The sequence below is a fragment of the Apostichopus japonicus genome, chromosome 7 (assembly GCF_037975245.1).
Source record: "Apostichopus japonicus isolate 1M-3 chromosome 7, ASM3797524v1, whole genome shotgun sequence".
In the NCBI taxonomy this organism is placed as follows: Eukaryota; Metazoa; Echinodermata; class Holothuroidea; order Aspidochirotida; family Stichopodidae; genus Apostichopus; species Apostichopus japonicus.
Window position 1 is genome coordinate 26,859,828 of NC_092567.1, and position 19,603 is coordinate 26,879,430.

General features: G+C 37.4%; 1 protein-coding gene across 4 annotated transcripts; it reads right to left on the reverse strand.

Moving 5' to 3' along the window:
• Window positions 1-515: 515 nt before the first annotated feature.
• Window positions 516-19,095, reverse strand: LOC139969954 (arylsulfatase J-like). 4 transcript variants are annotated; one of them, XM_071975378.1, is made up of 11 exons: window positions 18,887-19,095; window positions 15,601-15,733; window positions 15,212-15,371; window positions 14,824-14,936; window positions 9,719-9,829; window positions 5,587-5,712; window positions 4,724-4,850; window positions 3,891-4,242; window positions 2,825-2,976; window positions 2,320-2,469; window positions 516-783 (listed from the first exon to the last, which is right to left on the reverse strand). In XM_071975378.1, the coding sequence occupies exons 2-11, from the start codon at window positions 15,712-15,714 to the stop codon at window positions 656-658; spliced, it is 1,533 nt and encodes a 510-aa protein (XP_071831479.1). In that variant the 5' UTR covers window positions 15,715-15,733; window positions 18,887-19,095; the 3' UTR covers window positions 516-655. The 4 variants fall into 4 exon arrangements, with proteins under 4 accessions (XP_071831479.1, XP_071831480.1, XP_071831481.1 ...); XM_071975379.1 differs by lacking the exon at window positions 14,824-14,936 and adding an exon at window positions 14,298-14,410 and having other exon boundaries at window positions 18,872-19,095; XM_071975380.1 differs by lacking the exon at window positions 14,824-14,936 and adding an exon at window positions 14,478-14,590 and having other exon boundaries at window positions 18,872-19,095.
• Window positions 19,096-19,603: the final 508 nt, after the last annotated feature.

Sequence of the window (19,603 nt, forward strand, 5' to 3'; positions counted from 1 at the left end):
AAAATATATTGAATGATGATTACCACCCAGCAACTGATTATTTCAAGTTCCTGCCTTCAGGCAAAAGAATGCATACTTTTAAGGGTTCTAAAAGATTTACTGACAGTTTTTATCCTTCTGCTGTGAAGATATTCAATGCACACCAGAACCGTTAAACAATTTTATACTTTGTAGACTTTATATTGGATATGAGGGCATTTATATATTTTTGTACGCTTTAATATTTTGTAGGTACATTTTATATTTTGTTCATCTTTATATTTTATAGGAACGTTTTCATATCTATGTATATTATTATACGTCTTATATGTTGTTTACAATTTTTAATGTTTTGAGCTCTTGTTATCAACCAACTTCCATTGTATTTTTATATGATTGGCTAAATAAATATCTATCTATCATCTATCTATCCTCTACCCCCCCCACCCCCTCCCCAACCCCCATTGAACCTCTTAGTCAAAATTGCAAGAACCCTTATTACAACCTCTTCTACTTTCCTTTCCTGTTTTTTTACAGAGACTTACTTGTTAATCAGAATCTCTGTAAATTGTTTGGGAAATCATGCTTCTATTGCATTTTTTCATTTAAATGAACTGTATGTGAAAATGTGTGTTTAGATGAACTGTAAATGAACAGTATTTTACTAGTTAAAGCCTCAAGTCCATGGAATCCAGTTTCCACCATGCAGCATTGGGTTGGAATTAGGATCTCTTGGCTTCCTTGCAGATGGTATCATAGTGGAATTGTAAAACCGCAGTCGGTCCATTAGTTCTGACAATATGTCTGTTGACGAATTAAATATAAATGTATGAAAGAAAGTGATTTCTTAAGAACAGGCTCTAAAATACACTTTCAGAAACTTAATCCAAAGTCTGACAAAGAATTCATGAAGCTAATAAACTTCAACTTTGCAGATACATAGTTAATATAAGTTTTCTTAATGCAAACAAACCAAAAAATGTTATTTAGTTTATAAATATCTTACAAGCATGCAATATCTAATATGAAACACATAACGTTAAAAACAACCAGAACGCCAGTTGGTTTTGTGGTTCCTTTGCTGACTTTCTGACAAATGTAGAGCAGTTGAGTTAAATTTGAAATAACTATCTGACTAATGTAGAGCAGTTGAGTTAAATTTGTCCAAGAATGAAGTGAAAACCAGAAAAGATCAGAGATTCCCAGCTCTTACTTGTAGCACTCCCTTGTGGGCATCGACCATTCCATCTACAGTATCGAACGTTTATTCCAAAATGTTTCAATATCCAGAAAGAACAGTCTTCTTATTTGAAATATACTCAAATATATGTATGAATAAATGGACATTTTCTTTTACCAATTTTGAGCTACCAATCTTGTAACCATCCCTTTAATAATTGTTATTAATGAATGACGCACTCCTGACATTGTATATACACTGTGAAATATTTTCACAACTTACTGCCAAAGCAAATGTCATCTACTATAAATCATAGAGAAAATGCCCAATTTTGAGACCTCTTGAGCCAATTTTTCCACAATTTGAGATAACCTGTTGATCCCTTGAAGCCCAGAGGGTGAAAACTGATAAGTAACCATAAAAGTACTGATTACTGTATGTATTGAGACTTACAGAGCCCTTCACTAAACTAAACTGAATTTGACCAAACCATGTTCATCAAAAGAACATAATCATAGCACTTGAGAATGCACATGTTAATTGGAACTTTAATTTTGGAGTTTAAAAGGTTTTCAGACTTTGACCTCCGGCTGATCTCACTTGACCTTTGACATCTACAAATTTCAATATGATTCTTGCACTCACCAAGCTGGATCTACATACTAAGTATGAAGTTCAAGAAAGATGTACCAATTGTGTTTCATGTTTACAAGATTTTTTTGACTTAAATGTTGACTGCAAATGACCTTTGACCTCCACCAGTTTCAACAAAGATGTAGTTTTAAAGTCATCATATTTACAAAGTTTTCAGACTTTGACCTCTGTTGACTACAAATGACCACCTAACTTCACAGAAAAGAACAGGGTTCTTTTACCCAGGTCAACAGATCCATATACCTAGTATGAACTTAATCCACCATGAACTTCCTTTAGTTACGTTGTTTACAAGCAAGTGTCACATACGCACACACACGCCCACACACACGCACGCACCATCACATAGATTCCTTCAACCTGCAGTAAGGAATGATAAACTAACATCTTTGTACAAACTCAGTCATCAAAAGAAAATAAATAAAAAGTCTGACAACAACATTATTGAGGGTCAATATTAACTTCTGCACTGGTTTCTCTTCTCAGACTCAATTCATAAAACTTACCTGGATACATATCTGCAAGGTTGTAGAATTCACATGGATCATTAGGGATGTGGTACAAACAGGGTTTCTTAGCAGGGTCACAGTTGGTGCTAGCATTAGCCGGAATCGGTGGGCAGTATACAACACTTGCCTTTGGCAATTTCTCATGTTCTGTTTGGACAGAATGGAGATAATCATATAACACATAGGGTGTATGACACTTAGAAAACTTTATGCACAACTGGACAAACTTACGATAGAATTAAATATCTTTCTCCCTTCCCTTCCCTTCCCTTCCCTTCCCTTCCCTTCCCTTCCCTTCCCTTCCCTTCCCTTCCCTTCCCTTCCCTTCCCTTCCCTTCCCTTCCCTTCCCTTCCCTTCCCTTCCCTTCCCTTCCCTTCCCTCCCCCTCCCCTCCCTTCCCTTCCCTTCCCTTCCCCTCCCTTCAATTTTAGTAACATTTTCACACAAATTGTCGATACATTTCTTGAAGCATGATATGATAGCGTAAGATAACTCTACTTACCATTATTTTCACCCTCTGGAGGATACCAGCCGGACCATTGACCATCATAAACATTACCAGTGATGACCTTGTAATCACCGCTTCTGAGAGCTCCATAGCTACCAACTGGATCGATGTTTAGTAGTATCTCCCTGCGAGGAGACGGACTATCACTGAAAGACGCAATAAGAGACCAACAATCGTGTTCAACACTTAAATCATACACTTGCGAAACAATTAATGGGTGATAAGTATGCTTTATCCTTGCATCAGAAAAGAAGGCAGTTTTAGTCTTTATTCACAGATGTGAGGGGGAAAGGGGCTGAAGCTGGTCAGAGGATGGAGATATGGGAGAGGGGGGAAGGTTATATAATCTGCCCTGTTTCAGAAATTCTTTGAATGTAATTATTATATCCTCATTTGTACATTGAGAACAGGAAAAAATGTTTGGATTTTTGTTAATCCTAAATAAACTGACAAAATTTAAGAATTAGATTTATTTCAATTCAAACAGATACAAGATTAAAAGTTGACCAAACCAAATAATTTTCCAATGGTAAGGTGATTGGAGGCAGAAATATAAATTCTGTTCTGCTTCAAAAATAATTTTATAATTTAAATAAAAGTGGAACTGGATATCCTAGCCTCACTTTTACATTGGGACCACCATGAAATATTTCCAATATTGGTATTTTTAGAGAACTGGCAATAGACATCACATGTGACGCACAATTGGGTGTCGTCGGCATACATCATATACTGAAACCATGACGGACAATTATATCCTCAATGGGTGCCGTGTACAAACTAAATAATTCTGGTCCCAACACTGAACCCTGGCGGACACAACAATCTAAAGGTTTAACATCCGACATGACCGACCCAACTGTCAAACCTCAAATATGAACTAAACCACTTATGTACCACACCATCAATACCAAACCTCGAACACAACCAGCAGGTTCTCAGAGAGATTCCTCAACACATGGACTAGTTTCTTGAAAGGATTATCCTAGGATTATCCTAGGATTATCCTAGGATAGTCCTAGGATTATCCTAGGATTACCCTAGGCCCCATGTAACATACTTTGATATTGTATCCCAGATATCGAACCCATCGTAAGTATCTTCGCTGATGTTGCCACCGGCTAATTTCAGGATCGTTGGGTAGAAATCAGTCACGTGGAGGAGTTTATCAGAAATCCGACCCTTCTTGTTAATGAGTGGGCTGTGTACAAATGACGTTCCCCTAACTCCTCCTTCCCAGAGGGTGTGCTTCACACCCCTCAATGGGAAGTTGTTGGCATAGTTACCATCAAAGCCATGAGCTGGACCTCCATTGTCGGTTGTAAATATTATTATGGTGTTATCATACAGGCCAGCTTCCTTCAGGTAAGCAGTTACATTACCCACAGAGTCATCTAAAGCAGCTACCATGCCTGGAGATAAACAAGAATATAACGCAGAATGCAGAATGTGACGCAGTTATAAGGTATCCATGGAATACTTTCCTTATTATCTGCTATTATCTGCTTATTATATGCTGTTACCTCCGACCATATGGTAGCCTAACACAATGGGAAAATCTTGCCTAACCATTGGTTTGCAAAAAAACAAAAATCACACTGCGTAGGATTGGGTAATAAATAAGTATCGCTTCGGGCGGGTACCCGGATACCCCATGCAAACACTATTTGAAAACAGTTCACAATAACATGGTTATATGCTAAACTAATAAAGCTTTGGTTGACACAATCCGATTGAGCACCAAAATGTTTTGTTTTGTATTATTTGTGTACATTTTCAATTTTGATTGAAAATTTGAAAGGACTTTCAAGTTTTTTGCAAACTTAAGCTTAAAGAGGCAACAACATGAATAAAGCAATTAATATTCAAATAAACTGTAAAAATTCTTCCTACCAGCAAATTTTCTACGCTTTTCAAAGCTGATGTGAGGAAATCGATCGATATATTCTTGTGGGGCTTGTAGAAGGTCATCTTTGTTGGCACTGTGTACGGCTTGGTGGGCCAGGTAGAGAAAGAGGGGCTGTCAAGAATAAATCAGAGAGGACTTGTTTGAGCAGCATGGCCTGAGGAATACTGGGGGAGCACAGGAGAGAGTAGTAGAAGGCAGAATGGGTGAAATTAGGATGGATGAAGGTGGTGTCCCTAATGGAAGGCAGATTGGGTAAAATTAGGATGGATGAAGGTGGTGTCCCTCATGGAAGGCAGAATGGGTGAAATTAGGATGGACGAAGGTGGTGTCCCTCATGGAAGGCAGAATGGGCGAAATTAGGATGGACGAAGGTGGTGTACCTCATGGAAGGCAGAATGGGCGAAATTAGGATGGACAAAGGTGGTGTACCTCATGGAAGGAAGAATGGGTGAAATTAGGATGGACGAAGGTGGTGTCCCTCATTGAAAGCAGAATAGGCTAAATTAGGATGAAGGTATAAAATAATATTCAGAAGGATGATTTGAAAAGAAATAATATTGCTAACAATCTTTGATAGCAATTTAAGAAAATGTCTTTGTAAGGAATGTTTTAAGGTTTTGCCTCTCCTACTGCTGACCAGTCTATAATATATTTAAGAGGAATTTCTCTGAAAGTAGTACCCTTTTCAGTTCAAAGAATCTTGGTTCATTTTTTCAATAAACATATACGGTAGGTACAATGCAATAGTGCATATTATCCATTACAATGTACATGTGCCAATATATGCATGTTATAGATTTTAGACATTTTCAAAGCAATTAATGGCCTGCCCTAAAAAATAACTCACCTTGCTAGGGTCATGACCTTTGATGATTTCTCCTGCTTTTGCTGTAAATATCTCTGTTGAGTATTGGCCAAACACTGGCTTGTATACATTCCCATCTTGGTGAAAGTCAAACCCTGTGAAATTTTGCTTTAATAAACAGCAGATATCATGAATATGCAACAGCAATTGCCACATTGTTGTAAATAATAACATTAATATGTAAACCAAACTAAACTGTCAGACATATACTAAGCCAATGATAATGCTAATGAATAACCAATACAATTACACAATACAACTACATCATGAATATGCAACAGCAATTGCCACATTGTTGTAAATAATAACATTAATACGTAAACCAAACTAAACTGTCAGACGTATACTAAGCCAATGATAATGCTCATGAATAACCAATTACACAATATAACTACATCATGAATATGCAACATTTTATCGGCATGTCTTCTAGGTAGTTTTGACAATTTCCTAATGTTCATACCACTCTATACTGTATTCTCGTATCGTGCTTCAGAGCACTTGAACTGACAGTAAAAACAGTTCCTGACCTTTATCGAATAGAAACAAGAATGTTCATACTGCTCATACTGTCAGTACACCTTCCTTGAAGCATTAAAGTACAGTATGAAAGCAATAATCAACACTAGGTTTTATTTCATAAGCAATTGCTGTAAGCATGGATTAAAATATCATCATTCCTGACCATAACAAAGTCAATATCATTTATCATCTTATGAACATGTAACAGCTCACCTCATGAATATGCAATAGCTTATCTCATAATTGATATGGTTGAAGAAGTCACCTTTACCACAGTAGTATCCATAGTAAGAATCAGGGCCGTCTTAAGAGATCACCGGGCCCTGGGCCCGGTAATGGAGCGGGGCCCCTCAATCAAGTGAGTTCGAAAAGATTTGCGTGAAAAATTGACATCCTTGACAAGCGCTCACACATAGACATGCCTGCATTTACCAACCCTCCCTATGTCGCGCATAAAGCATACAACTTTAGCTGAATAACATACGTGATATATCTAAAAGCTGAAATACATTATAGAAGAGTAATCTTCCAGTTGCCCTCCATCCCTTCCCTAACAATACTGGACTCACCATTTGTAACACCCTTGTGTTGAGTCTTTCAACTGAAAGGAGTGTAGGCGGTTTTACACTATCTAACGCAACGTAGTCGCCAAGCGCATGAAGTATTTTTAAGGGAGGGCGCGAGGAACATGAACTTATAGCATGCTCCTCATGGTGAAACATAATTGCACCTATTAGGTGAATTGAGTGTACTGTTAATGGTAGGAGAGACTAGCGTAGGTTCTTATGACCAACTAGACCGGTTTCTGCTCTCAAACTTTATAGGAGGAGCTTCATCAGTAGTAGCCTTTGAATATTTTATATTCGGCCTGGGCGTCTCGTTTTCAAAATGCATCTATTTTCTGTGCACAAGTTTTTATGGACTCATAGTGCAGCAATAAGAGCATCTAAAAGAGCTTCGTGTGAACCTTGAGAGTCAGCTGATTCTTCGTTAGTACGAAACCTTAAGTTAACAAGTAAATCTTTGAGATTTTGGGCCCTTTTGTAGGCTCGAATCGGTTCTTTTGGAAACAGTTTGGATAATTCCGCGTGTTGCGAGATTAAGTGCCAATGTTTCAAAAGTGCTTTTTTTTTCAAATGCGTGATTTTGATATGGGGTGTATAGGTGAGCTTGAACACAAGTGGTGGTTCCTTTTGTTTAGGTTCGGTAGTGAGGTATTGCCCACGGTTTCAAATTTTATGCCTTTCGTGGCTGAGGCAATATCCTCTTTCTTATTGTTACGGAGTAACAGTTTCTCTGTGTAAGCCTTCGGGGGATTGTATATTCCAGGGTTGCCAACTCAGATTGGAATATTTAATGTCAAACTCTCAAGTGTTTCACCAACTCTCGCCACAAGTTGTCAAGTATCGAATTCAATCAGGCATAATGGCCTATTCAAAAAGTTTTCCTCCCATATTAAGACATGGGGTTACTATGATTGCGGGGCCCCTGACATCACGGGCCCTGGGCCAGGGCCCAGTGGGCCCATGCGTTAAGATGGCCCTGGTAAGAATCAAAGCCTCTTTGTGTTCCAATGTAAACCTCATTATAGAATATATAACAGCTCACCTCATGAATATGAATAAGCTTACCTCATAATTGATATGGTTGAATTAGTCACCTTTTCCACAGTAGTATCTATAGTAAGAATCTAAGCCTCTTTGTGTTCCAATGTAAACCTCATTATAGAATATGTAACAGCTCACCTCAATATGTAACAGCTCACCTCATGAATATGCAATAGCTCACTGCATAATTGATATGGTTAAAGTAGTCACCCTTACCACAGTAGTATCCATAGTAAGAATCAAAGCCTCTTTGTGTCGCAATGTAAGCTTTATTATAGAATATGTAACAGCTCACCTCATGTATATGCAATATCTCACCTTATGAATATGCAATAGCTCACCTCATAATTGATATGGTTGAAGTAGTCACCTTTACCACAGTAGTATCCATAGTAAGAATTAAAGCCTCTTTGTGTTCCAATGTAAACCTCATTATAGAATATGTAACAGCGCACCTCATGAATATGCAATAGCTCACCTCATAATTGATATGGCTGAAGTAGTCAGCCTTACCACAGTAGTATCCATAGTAAGAATTAAAGCCTCTTTGTGTTCCAATGTAAGCCTCATTATAGAATATGTAACAGCTTACCTCATGAATATGCAATAGCTCACCTCATAATTGATATGGTTGAAGTAGTCGGCATTACCACAGTAGTATCCTTAGTAAGAATTAAAGCCTCTTTGTGTCGGAATGTAAACCTCATTATAGAATATGTAACAGCTCACCTCATGAATATGCAATAGCTCACCTCATAATTGATATGGTTAAAGTAGTCACCTTTACCACAGTAGTATCCTTAGTAAGAATTAAAGCCTCTTTGTGTTGGAATGTAAACCTCATTATAGAATATGTAACAGCTCACCTCATGAATATGCAATAGCTCACCTCATATTTGATATGGTTAAAGTAGTCACCCTTACCACAGTTGTATCCATAGTAAGATTCAAAGCCTCTTTGTGTTCCAATGTAAACCTCATTATAGAATATGTAACAGCTCACCTCATGAATATGCAATAGCTCACCTCATAATTGATATGGTTGAAGTAGTCACCTTTACCACAGTAGTATCCATAGTAAGAATTAAAGCCTCTTTGTGTCGGAATGTAAACCTCATTATAGAATATGTAACAGCTCACCTCATGAATATGCAATAGCTCACCTCATATTTGATATGGTTAAAGTAGTCACCCTTACCACAGTTGTATCCATAGTAAGATTCAAAGCCTCTTTGTGTTCCAATGTAAACCTCATTATAGAATATGTAACAGCTCACCTCATGAATATGCAATAGCTCACCTCATAATTGATATGGTTGAAGTAGTCACCTTTACCACAGTAGTATCCATAGTAAGAATTAAAGCCTCTTTGTGTCGGAATGTAAGCTTTATTATAGAATATGTAACAGCTCACCTCATGAATATGCAATAGCTCACCTCATAATTGATATGGTTGAAGTAGTCACCTTTACCACAGTAGTATCCATAGTAAGAATTAAAGCCTCTTTGTGTCGGAATGTAAACCTCATTATAGAATATGTAACAGCTCACCTCATGAATATGCAATAGCTCACCTCATAATTGATATGGTTGAAGTAGTCACCTTTACCACAGTAGTATCCTTAGTAAGAATTAAAGCCTCTTTGTGTCGGAATGTAAGCTTTATTATAGAATATGTAACAGCTCACCTCATGAATATGCAATAGCTCACCTCATAATTGATATGGTTGAAGTAGTCACCTTTACCACAGTAGTATCCATAGTAAGAATTAAAGCCTCTTTGTGTCGGAATGTAAACCTCATTATAGAATATGTAACAGCTCACCTCATGAATATGCAATAGCTCACCTCATAATTGATATGGTTGAAGTAGTCACCTTTACCACAGTAGTATCCATAGTAAGAATTAAAGCCTCTTTGTGTCGGAATGTAAACCTCATTATTGAATATGTAACAGCTCACCTCATGAATATGCAATAGCTCACCTCATAATTGATATGGTTGAAGTAGTCACCTTTACCACAGTAGTATCCATAGTAAGAATCAAAGCCTCTTTGTGTCGGAATGTAAGCTTTATTATAGAATCCAAGATGCCACTGATGATGTAAAGAAGAAAAAAGCCCCCCAAAAAATAATAAACAAAAGTGGGAAAATTTTTCGAAATTTTTTAAACCCAAACAAAACAGTAGTAAAGGGGTCAATTTATGCAAGAGAATCCACTAAAATAAACTACAAAGAAATCCTAAAAAGAGGTTCTCAGTATTGGCTCTGAATTTTTAACATTTACAATATAAATGAAAACTTTATATGAGAGAAATTCTGACTCAAATTACTCCATAACTTTGAAGAGGATTCAATTAGCCAATTAAATGATTCCACAAGGGAAACAATTAAAATGTTGTCATGAAACCTTTATCTTGTTTCAACATGAATGTGGTCATTTAACTCAATCTGTCTAATTTCTGACATATTTAAGGCAATATTGATGACTTTTTGTGAGAGAGAAAATAAATGTCTGCAAAACAAGAAAGAAACAATTTCTAAATGATATTAAAAAGAATAAACTGGATGATTTCATGCATTTCATTTCTCAATTCAGAAAAAGTGAGATTAATACTGCCTACTAAACATGACCTGCTTGTGTACCATACATATTTCTCAATCTAGATAAAGTGAGATTAATACTGCCTACTACACATGACCTGCTTGTTAGTGTACCATACATATTTCTCAATTCAGAAAAAGTGAGAATAATACTGACTACTAGACTTGACCTGCTTGTTAGTGTACAATACATATTTCTCAATTCAGAAAAAGTGAGATGAATACTGCCTACTAGACTTGAGCTGCTTGTTAGTGTACCATACATATTTCTCAATCTAGATAAAGTGAGATTAATACTGCCTACTACACAAGACCTGCTTGTTAGTGTACCATACATATTTCTGAATCTAGATAGAGTGAGATTAATACTGCCTACTAGGCTTGAGCTGCTTGTTAGTGTACCATACATATTTCTCAATCTAGATAAAGTGAGATTAATACTGACTACTAGACTTGACCTGCTTGTTAGTGTACAATACATATTTCTCAATCCAGATAAAGTGAGATTAATACTGCCTACTACACATGACCTGCTTGTTAGTGTACCATACATATTTCTCAATTCAGAAAAAGTGAGATTAATACTGCCTACTACACATGACCTGCTTGTTAGTGTACCATACATATTTCTCAATCTAGATAAAGTGAGATTAATACTGCCTACTAGGCTTGAGCTGCTTGTTAGTGTACCATACATATTTCTCAATTCAGAAAAAGTGAGATTAATATTGCCTACTAGACTTGAGCTGCTTGTTAGTGTACCATACATATTTCTCAATCTAGATAAAGTGAGATTAATACTGCCTACTACACATGACCTGCTTGTTAGTGTACAATACATATTTCTCAATTCAGAAAAAGTGAGATTAATACTGCCTACTACACAAGACCTGCTTGTTAGTGTACCATACATATTTCTCAATCTAGATAAAGTGAGATTAATACTGCCTACTAGGCTTGAGCTGCTTGTTAGTGTACCATACATATTTCTCAATTCAGAAAAAGTGAGATTAATACTGCCTACTAGACTTGAGCTGCTTGTTAGTGTACCATACATATTTCTCAATCTAGATAAAGTGAGATTAATACTGCCTACTACACATGACCTGCTTGTTAGTGTACAATACATATTTCTCAATTCAGAAAAAGTGAGATTAATACTGCCTACTACACAAGACCTGCTTGTTAGTGTACCATACATATTTCTCAATCTAGATAAAGTGAGATTAATACTGCCTACTAGGCTTGAGCTGCTTGTTAGTGTACCATACATATTTCTCAATTCAGAAAAAGTGAGATTAATACTGCCTACTAGACTTGAGCTGCTTGTTAGTGTACCATACATATTTCTCAATCTAGATAAAGTGAGATTAATACTGCCTACTACACATGACCTGCTTGTTAGTGTACCATACATATTTCTCAATTCAGAAAAAGTGAGATTAATACTGCCTACTAGGCTTGCGCTGCTTTTTAGTGTACCATACATATTTCTCAATCTAGATAAAGTGAGATTAATACTGCCTACTAGGCTTGAGCTGCTTGTTAGTGTACCATACATATTTCTCAATCTAGATAAAGTGAGATTAATACTGCCTACTAGACTTGACCTGCTTGTTAGTGTACCATACATATTTCTCAATCTAGATAAAGTGAGATTAATACTGCCTACTACACATGACCTGCTTGTTAGTGTACCATACATATTTCTCAATTCAGAAAAAGTGAGATTAATACTGCCTACTAGGCTTGAGCTGCTTGTTAGTGTACCATACATATTTCTCAATCTTGATAAAGTGAGATTAATACTGCCTACTACACATGACCTGCTTGTTAGTGTACCATACATATTTCTCAATCTAGATAAAGTGAGATTAATACTGCCTACTACACATGACTTGCTTGTTAGTGTACCATACATATTTCTCAGTTCAGAAAAAGTGAGATTAATACTGCCTACTACACATGACCTGCTTGTTAGTGTACCATACATATTTCTCAATCTAGATAAAGTGAGATTAATACTGCCTACTAGGCTTGAGCTGCTTGTTAGTGTACCATACATATTTCTCAATCTAGATAAAGTGAGATTAATACTGCCTACTAGGCTTGAGCTGCTTGTTAGTGTACCATACATATTTCTCAATCTTGATAAAGTGAGATTAATACTGCCTACTAAACATGACCTGCTTGTGTACCATACATATTTCTCAATCTAGATAAAGTGAGATTAATACTGCCTACTAGGCTTGAGCTGCTTGTTAGTGTACCATACATATTTCTCAATCTTGATAAAGTGAGATTAATACTGCCTACTACACATGACTTGCTTGTTAGTGTACCATACATATTTCTCAATTCAGAAAAAGTGAGATTAATACTGCCTACTAGGCTTGAGCTGCTTGTTAGTGTACCATACATATTTCTCAATCTTGATAAAGTGAGATTAATACTGCCTACTACACATGACTTGCTTGTTAGTGTACCATACATATTTCTGGTTTCAGTTGTTTTCCGCATACGTTACTTTCCGCTGATTACTTTCCGCTGAAAAAATTCTTCTGCGGAAAACACCGATTTTTCACTTGCCTGTACACTATATTTTTCCGCAATTTTGAGATACCAAATTCAGGCAGGATGATTAAAATAACATGAGAAAGTATCAAAGAACGTCGATCAAGGATGGTTAGACTGAGTTCATGTCAGAATAGTTAAGCTGCTTATAATTTAGAGGAGGCTTGGGGTGTTCGTAATTACGAATTATTAAAGAAGCATATAATACTGGGCAAAGGGACGCCCGCGTTATGAAGGATTGAGTATCTAATTAAGTATTAAATATTCGGCCCGCGTAATGATGGTTTAACAAAAAAGGTGTAAAAGGCGGTATCTTTGATTTTCGCTGGAAATAAAATGGCTGTATAAGTAAGCCTTACAGCCTAAGCTACAAGTACAACCTTAGCTACTGTATCCTAAATCTAGTCTCGAAGCTACATTTTATCCTGTTACAGTCAAATCCTATCTTATCCATCTTCCTAAATCCCTCCATGTGCCTAATAATTTCAGTAAGTCATTCTGTTCCTCCCAAAAAGAAACGGTACTTTCCGTTGAAAAAAACGTTGTTTTCCGCTGACAAATTTGTTTGCGGAAAACAACGTTTTGTTTCAGCGGAAAGTAACGTGTGCGGAAAACAACGGTACCCCATATTTCTCAGTTCAGAAAAAGTGAGATTAATACTGCCTACTACACATGACCTGCTTGTTAGTGTACCATACATATTTCTCAATCTAGATAAAGTGAGATTAATACTGCCTACTACACATGACTTGCTTGTTAGTGTACCATACATATTTCTCAATCTAGATAAAGTGAGATTAATACTGCCTACTACACATGACTTGCTTGTTAGTGTACCATACATATTTCTCAGTTCAGAAAAAGTGAGATTAATACTGCCTACTACACATGACCTGCTTGTTAGTGTACCATACATATTTCTCAATCTAGATAAAGTGAGATTAATACTGCCTACTACACATGACTTGCTTGTTAGTGTACCATACATATTTCTCAATTCAGAAAAAGTGAGATTAATACTGCCCATTACACAAGACCTGCTTGTTAGTGTACCATACATATTTCTCAATCTTGATCAAGTGAGATTTGGTTGCTTTTTTACCCTTTGTTCAAAACAAAGTCTCTGTTTGTTCTTGCTGAGCATTTATTGAGAAGCCCTGGCATAAGATGTTACATGAGTAGTCACATCAATTCAGCCTGTTTTCAGCAAAATTTCATGCATCTTCTAAATCTATTACAATAAGTAAATTAACAGCAGAAAGCAGGCAGGATGGTTATAAAAAAATTTGAAAGGAGCAAAGGAAGTGTTGCAGTTTAAGTATGGAAATGCTGAAGCAGAAACTGTTTAACCTCATAACAGGCATGTAGAATGACAAACAATGATACCTTGCCAACTGCATGGGTCGTGTAACCTAATTGTCTCAATTTTTCTGGTAACATGGTGAAGTTCAGAGGAACCCCATAGGGTCTCGATGCACCTATTGTGAGTGTCTGCATACCTGTCAACAGGGTTATCAAAAAGCAACATGATATTAAAAGTGCACCCCCTTCTTCCAGATATAATACCTTTCCGACTGCATGTGTCTTGTAACCCAACTGTCTTAGTTTTTCTGGTAACATGGTGAAGTTGAGGGGTACTCCATAGGGGTGAGTTGCAATGATGACACCAGTCTGCAAACCTGTCGACAGGATTTATCAAAATACAAGGGCAGGTTCACCATGTTAAGATTACTTGATCCTATAATTTCCCAATGGCATCTCTTAAGCCAGTTGTCTCAACTTTACAGTTAGCATGGAGAAATGAGTAACATTGTATCAGTCTACACCTCTGTCACCAGGCAAGGTGTATCACCAATTTATTATGCAGCAAACACAGTGTTCTTTCATCACCAATTTGCAATTATCGTTATACCTTTCCGACTGCATGCGTCTTGTAACCCAATTGTCTTAGTTTCACTGGTAACATGGTGGAGTTGAGCGGGACTCCATACGGCTCAGTTGCTTCGATGGTATCGGTCTGCATACCTGTCAATAGCGTATTTTAAATGTAAATATCGCTCCTGACTTTGAAAACTTGGCAAGTTTGGGGGAATGTGACCATGACAATGCCCTCTTGACCAATGATTTAAATCAGAAACAAATTTTGACCTGCAATATCATTTAAATGTTCAAGTATGGAATCACCAAACAAAAGCCATTTCACCTTTAAACTGAGGCTCTAAAAGATATGTAACAAACAAGAACTAGATAGAAGGATACCTCTATACACAATTAAAAGAAGTCCCCACTAAAACCTGTACCTGTATGTATGGCATATCTACCAGTGAGCAGAGCACTTCGAGTTGGTGTGCAAATTGGTAACACATAATAGTTGAACAAAATCACACCATCAAGGGCAAGCTTGTCCATATTTGGTGTCAATATTTGAGGAGAGCCATGAAAGCTTACATCATTCCAACCCTGAAAAATAAAGAAAAACAAAATAATTTTCATGAATAAATGTCTAAGAACTTTCTAACACACCAGACAAACATTGTACATTCATCCATGAACAAACTATGCAGGTGTACAAATTGAGGCTCTGTGACATTAATATCCACGGCCCTAACCTGGATATAGGGGCTCCAGTGAACGGATGCTATAGAGTGGCAAGCTTACCTTGGCATATGTACCAAGTTTCTGAACTTACCAAATCATCGGCTACAATCACAACCACGTGAGGCTGACTGAAGGCCACAACACCAGAAACCACTGACAGAAAAAACACCACAGAAAAATGGACGAGTTGAACAGAGGTCACCATCTTGCTTCCAATATATCCGCTGTATGAAAGAACACAGAACAATAACATCATGAAGGTGATACAAAGGAAATAAGGTAACTCATTAGAACTATGATACTTTTACGACGTTGAGTCCTCATGGAAGACTCTAGCTTGTGTAAGGTTCTGAGAATAGTTCTTGTCATCCGTTTTGCTGCCGCATTCTTGCACTTTTATTGGATAGTAGATTAAACTGCAGAATGAAAGATACCATCACCCCTATAAATGATATGGTAGACCACAGCAATGTGAGACTGAGTTGTGTTAGCCACTGACTACCTATATGAGCTCTCTCTGGAGTCGCTAATACTTACTAACCCTGAACATCTGATTCATTTAACAACATTCTCACCTCACTAGTGACTAATCTGCATACATGCAGCTAGAATGATCTCTGCATACAATAGCACATGACTTGAGATAACCAATCAAGCATACTGTACGTCTCATTCATCTTGGTAGCAATTCAGTTCAATTCAAATTGATTTCCTAACATGTACACAGCAATGAATCAATACAGATGTCTGGTACCCAAACATAACTCAAGTACACATATGATGGATACTGTATATACTACAGAAAACAAAGGTTGTTTAGCAAATTAGTGACCACAGTAAAATGTAAAATTCCTGATTACAAGGAACGAGACAACTTTTTTGGGACAAATCACAAATTGCCATTGATTCTTCATTTGAAATAACAGGGCACACAGTAAGTTTTCAGCTTCAAAATGGCACCAAGGCAATCTTCGAACATTTAAAGGCCAGAAGACATTTTGCCAAAAGCACTTGTGAAAGTACTCACAGACGACATAAACCAGGAACGATTCCCGAGTTTGTTTGTCAATACATGTATACATGTATACTACTACTACTTTATAGTAGTTTTCTACAGTATAGGCAACAACCTTGCTTTTACCCCAACAAATAATATTTTTGAAAGTAAGTTAACTTTTTATATCTACTTGGTATTTCTTGGATTTTTGTTTTCTTCAATATTTGAAAGTATTTCTTGGTTTTTTTTTTCTTCAATATTTTTAAGTATTTCTTGGTATATTTCTACAACAATCCATTTGGTTTCAAATGACTTTATCAGACATGAAACTGGTTACATTGTAATATGACAAAACAATTACAACCATTATCCTGATATTGAAATACTTTTGAGCACTAGCAGGTAAGTGTAGATCTATGCCATAAACTCCATAAAGATGTTCAACTTAATGTATTTTGGAATATTTTGAGCCAAAAATTTCATTAAAGGCCAATACTGGCTACATATTGGCCATGACAGTGTAACATGTTAGAGGGGCAAACTGGTCTGATCGTGGACGAACAAGCTGTCATCAGACCTGTCAACCTGCTTGACCCCAAAATAGGGAGAATAACATATTTCAGGGCCAAAAAATAGGGTGAATGAGGTGAAAATAGGGAGGTTGGTAATTTTCAACTGAAATGATATAAATACAGGTACTCCTAAATAAGTAGTCTACATTACCGCTCACGTATAACTGGATATGTGAACGCGCACAGGATCGTACAAAGACGTATCAACAAGTACAATCGCGTATAAAATTGTTGACAAACAAATTGCCGGGTAGACGCCGCGTAGACACCTAGTATTATCCCTGAGTGAGTTTATACGCAGGAAATGCTATTGTGCTCAATGAATAGGGATTAAAGTCGCCGAAAGAATTAGTGAGATGTTTGAAACAGCCGTTTCTTAAATCGTAGTTTAAGACGTGATATTCACCTAGCAGTGAAGAGGACACAGGTAAATTGTTTGCCGGCATAGAACTTAACTGTTTTTCGTCGTATACAAATAGCCTACATGCGAACTGCACACATTCGGTAGGCCGCGCCACGTATACAAACAAGTTACAACTTGTGTATATTAAACTGAGTACACCATGGCATATGCACAGTGCACGCCGTACTACTGTACTGTATTCAGGACTCGACCAAGGCCAACGTACAAAAACGACCTTGGGCGAAGTCTGAGAACTGACAAAGCAGCCTGCTATATTGGTCGAGAGTCCCGCACAGCACTGTGTCAGTCGTAACGTGTTTGTAAACAATCAATCTATTTTTAGATTACACTTATTTCGCGAATAAGCATAGGACTAACTGTTGACTATTTTTAGAAATGTCGCAAGTGATGAAACATTAAAAAACCGGGAGAAAAGAATATGAAACCGGGAGGCCGGGAGATTCGGGTAAAACCGGGAGTCTCTTGGTAAAACCGGGATAGTTGATGGGTCTGTGTCATTGTTACAATACAGTTACACTACAGGTTAGGGCTACTAGGATGATTAGTTCCTTAAAGAGTGTTCCTTATTATATGCGGTTACAACTGTTGAATCTCACCACACTGGAGCTTAGGAGGTTATGTAGGGACTTGATTCAGGTTTTCAAGATTGTGTATGGTTTTGACAATTTATCCTTTACCGACTTTTTCATGTTTGCTAACAGTAGTTGTACCAGAGGTCATTGTCTTAAACTCCAAAAGTCACATAGTAGGATTAATATTCAGCATAACTTCTAATAGGGTTGTGAATGAGTGGAATGGTTTGCCTGAGAAAGTTTGCAAGTAGTGTCAATGGGTTTAAGAATGCTTTGGACAAGCACTTTAAGCATTGTAATCGGGTCTGAGTGTTTGTGTTTTCAGTTTTTATTCCTCTCTCTATAGGGTCCTTGATGCGGACTTAGGTGTCCCTCCCTGATCCTTTTTTTCTAATAAACTAAACTAAACTAATACAGGTATTATTTAGGCCTAGCCTAAAGTAAGGCCTAACTGTTAGGTCTACACCTTATGCATATACATTTATGATATTAATTCCACTGGGCACACAAAATTGACGTATATTATTACGACCACACCGGACGTAGTGGTAGACCTTGCCTACAGCGAGTATAGTGCATAAGCTAGTATTAAAATAAGGCCTAGGCCTTTAGACCAGTCTAGCCTAGGCGTATTTCAGTCATTGTTAGTCTTACTACTCTTAGCCTGGTCCACATGCATCAATATTGACTAACGTTAGGCCTACAGCAGTTTGCGGCATGATTATAAGTAATCTATTAATGCTGACTGTTACTTCTTTACACACATTTGTAGTATCCCTAGCCTACAGTAGGCCTACCTGTCCAAGACGTACGTGTATTTTCGACACGTAAAATCAACAATTTCTGGAAAATGATGTGATTCGCAGCCTCTTTCAAAGATTTCAATAAGACAATTATTTAACAATGGGCATGGTTAAAGTCGCCAAACACTACAGTTTTTTGTGCATATACAAACGAGTCATGCATGGACTTTTCGCCAGGGTCAGGTGTAGCCAGGCAACTGCACTTTATTGACGTTTAGTGTAGCGTATACATATACTTCATGGTTATAGTGTTGAAGGAAACTCATGATGCTTACGTCATACACCGAAGCAATACAGTCTGGGAATTTCCCTCATGATATGATCGTTTTAATGGTTCCGATCATAGAAATTGATTAGGATCAATTTCCAAGGGCGTAGGAACCGGGGGGCTGGGGGCGCCAGCCCCCCCAGTGAAAAATTTGGAGGGGCGGAAGTATCATTCCGCCCCCCCGGTTCGCAAGCCAGAAAACCCCTTTTTCATTTTCAAATGAGAAAAACAATCTCATTTGAAGCACCAAATTGCATCTAAGGCCAGGTGAAAATACAAAATTAAGTCTAAAAAATTGGAGTGGGTGTTGAAGTTACACCCCTCCCCCAGGCCGGCCATCAGTCTTCAGCCCCCCCCCCCACTAAAAAGTACCTTCCTACGCCACTGTCAATTTCTATGGTTCCGATACAGTGGTCAGTCACTTCAGTAGTCAGTCTGTGATCAGAGAGTCCCAACAT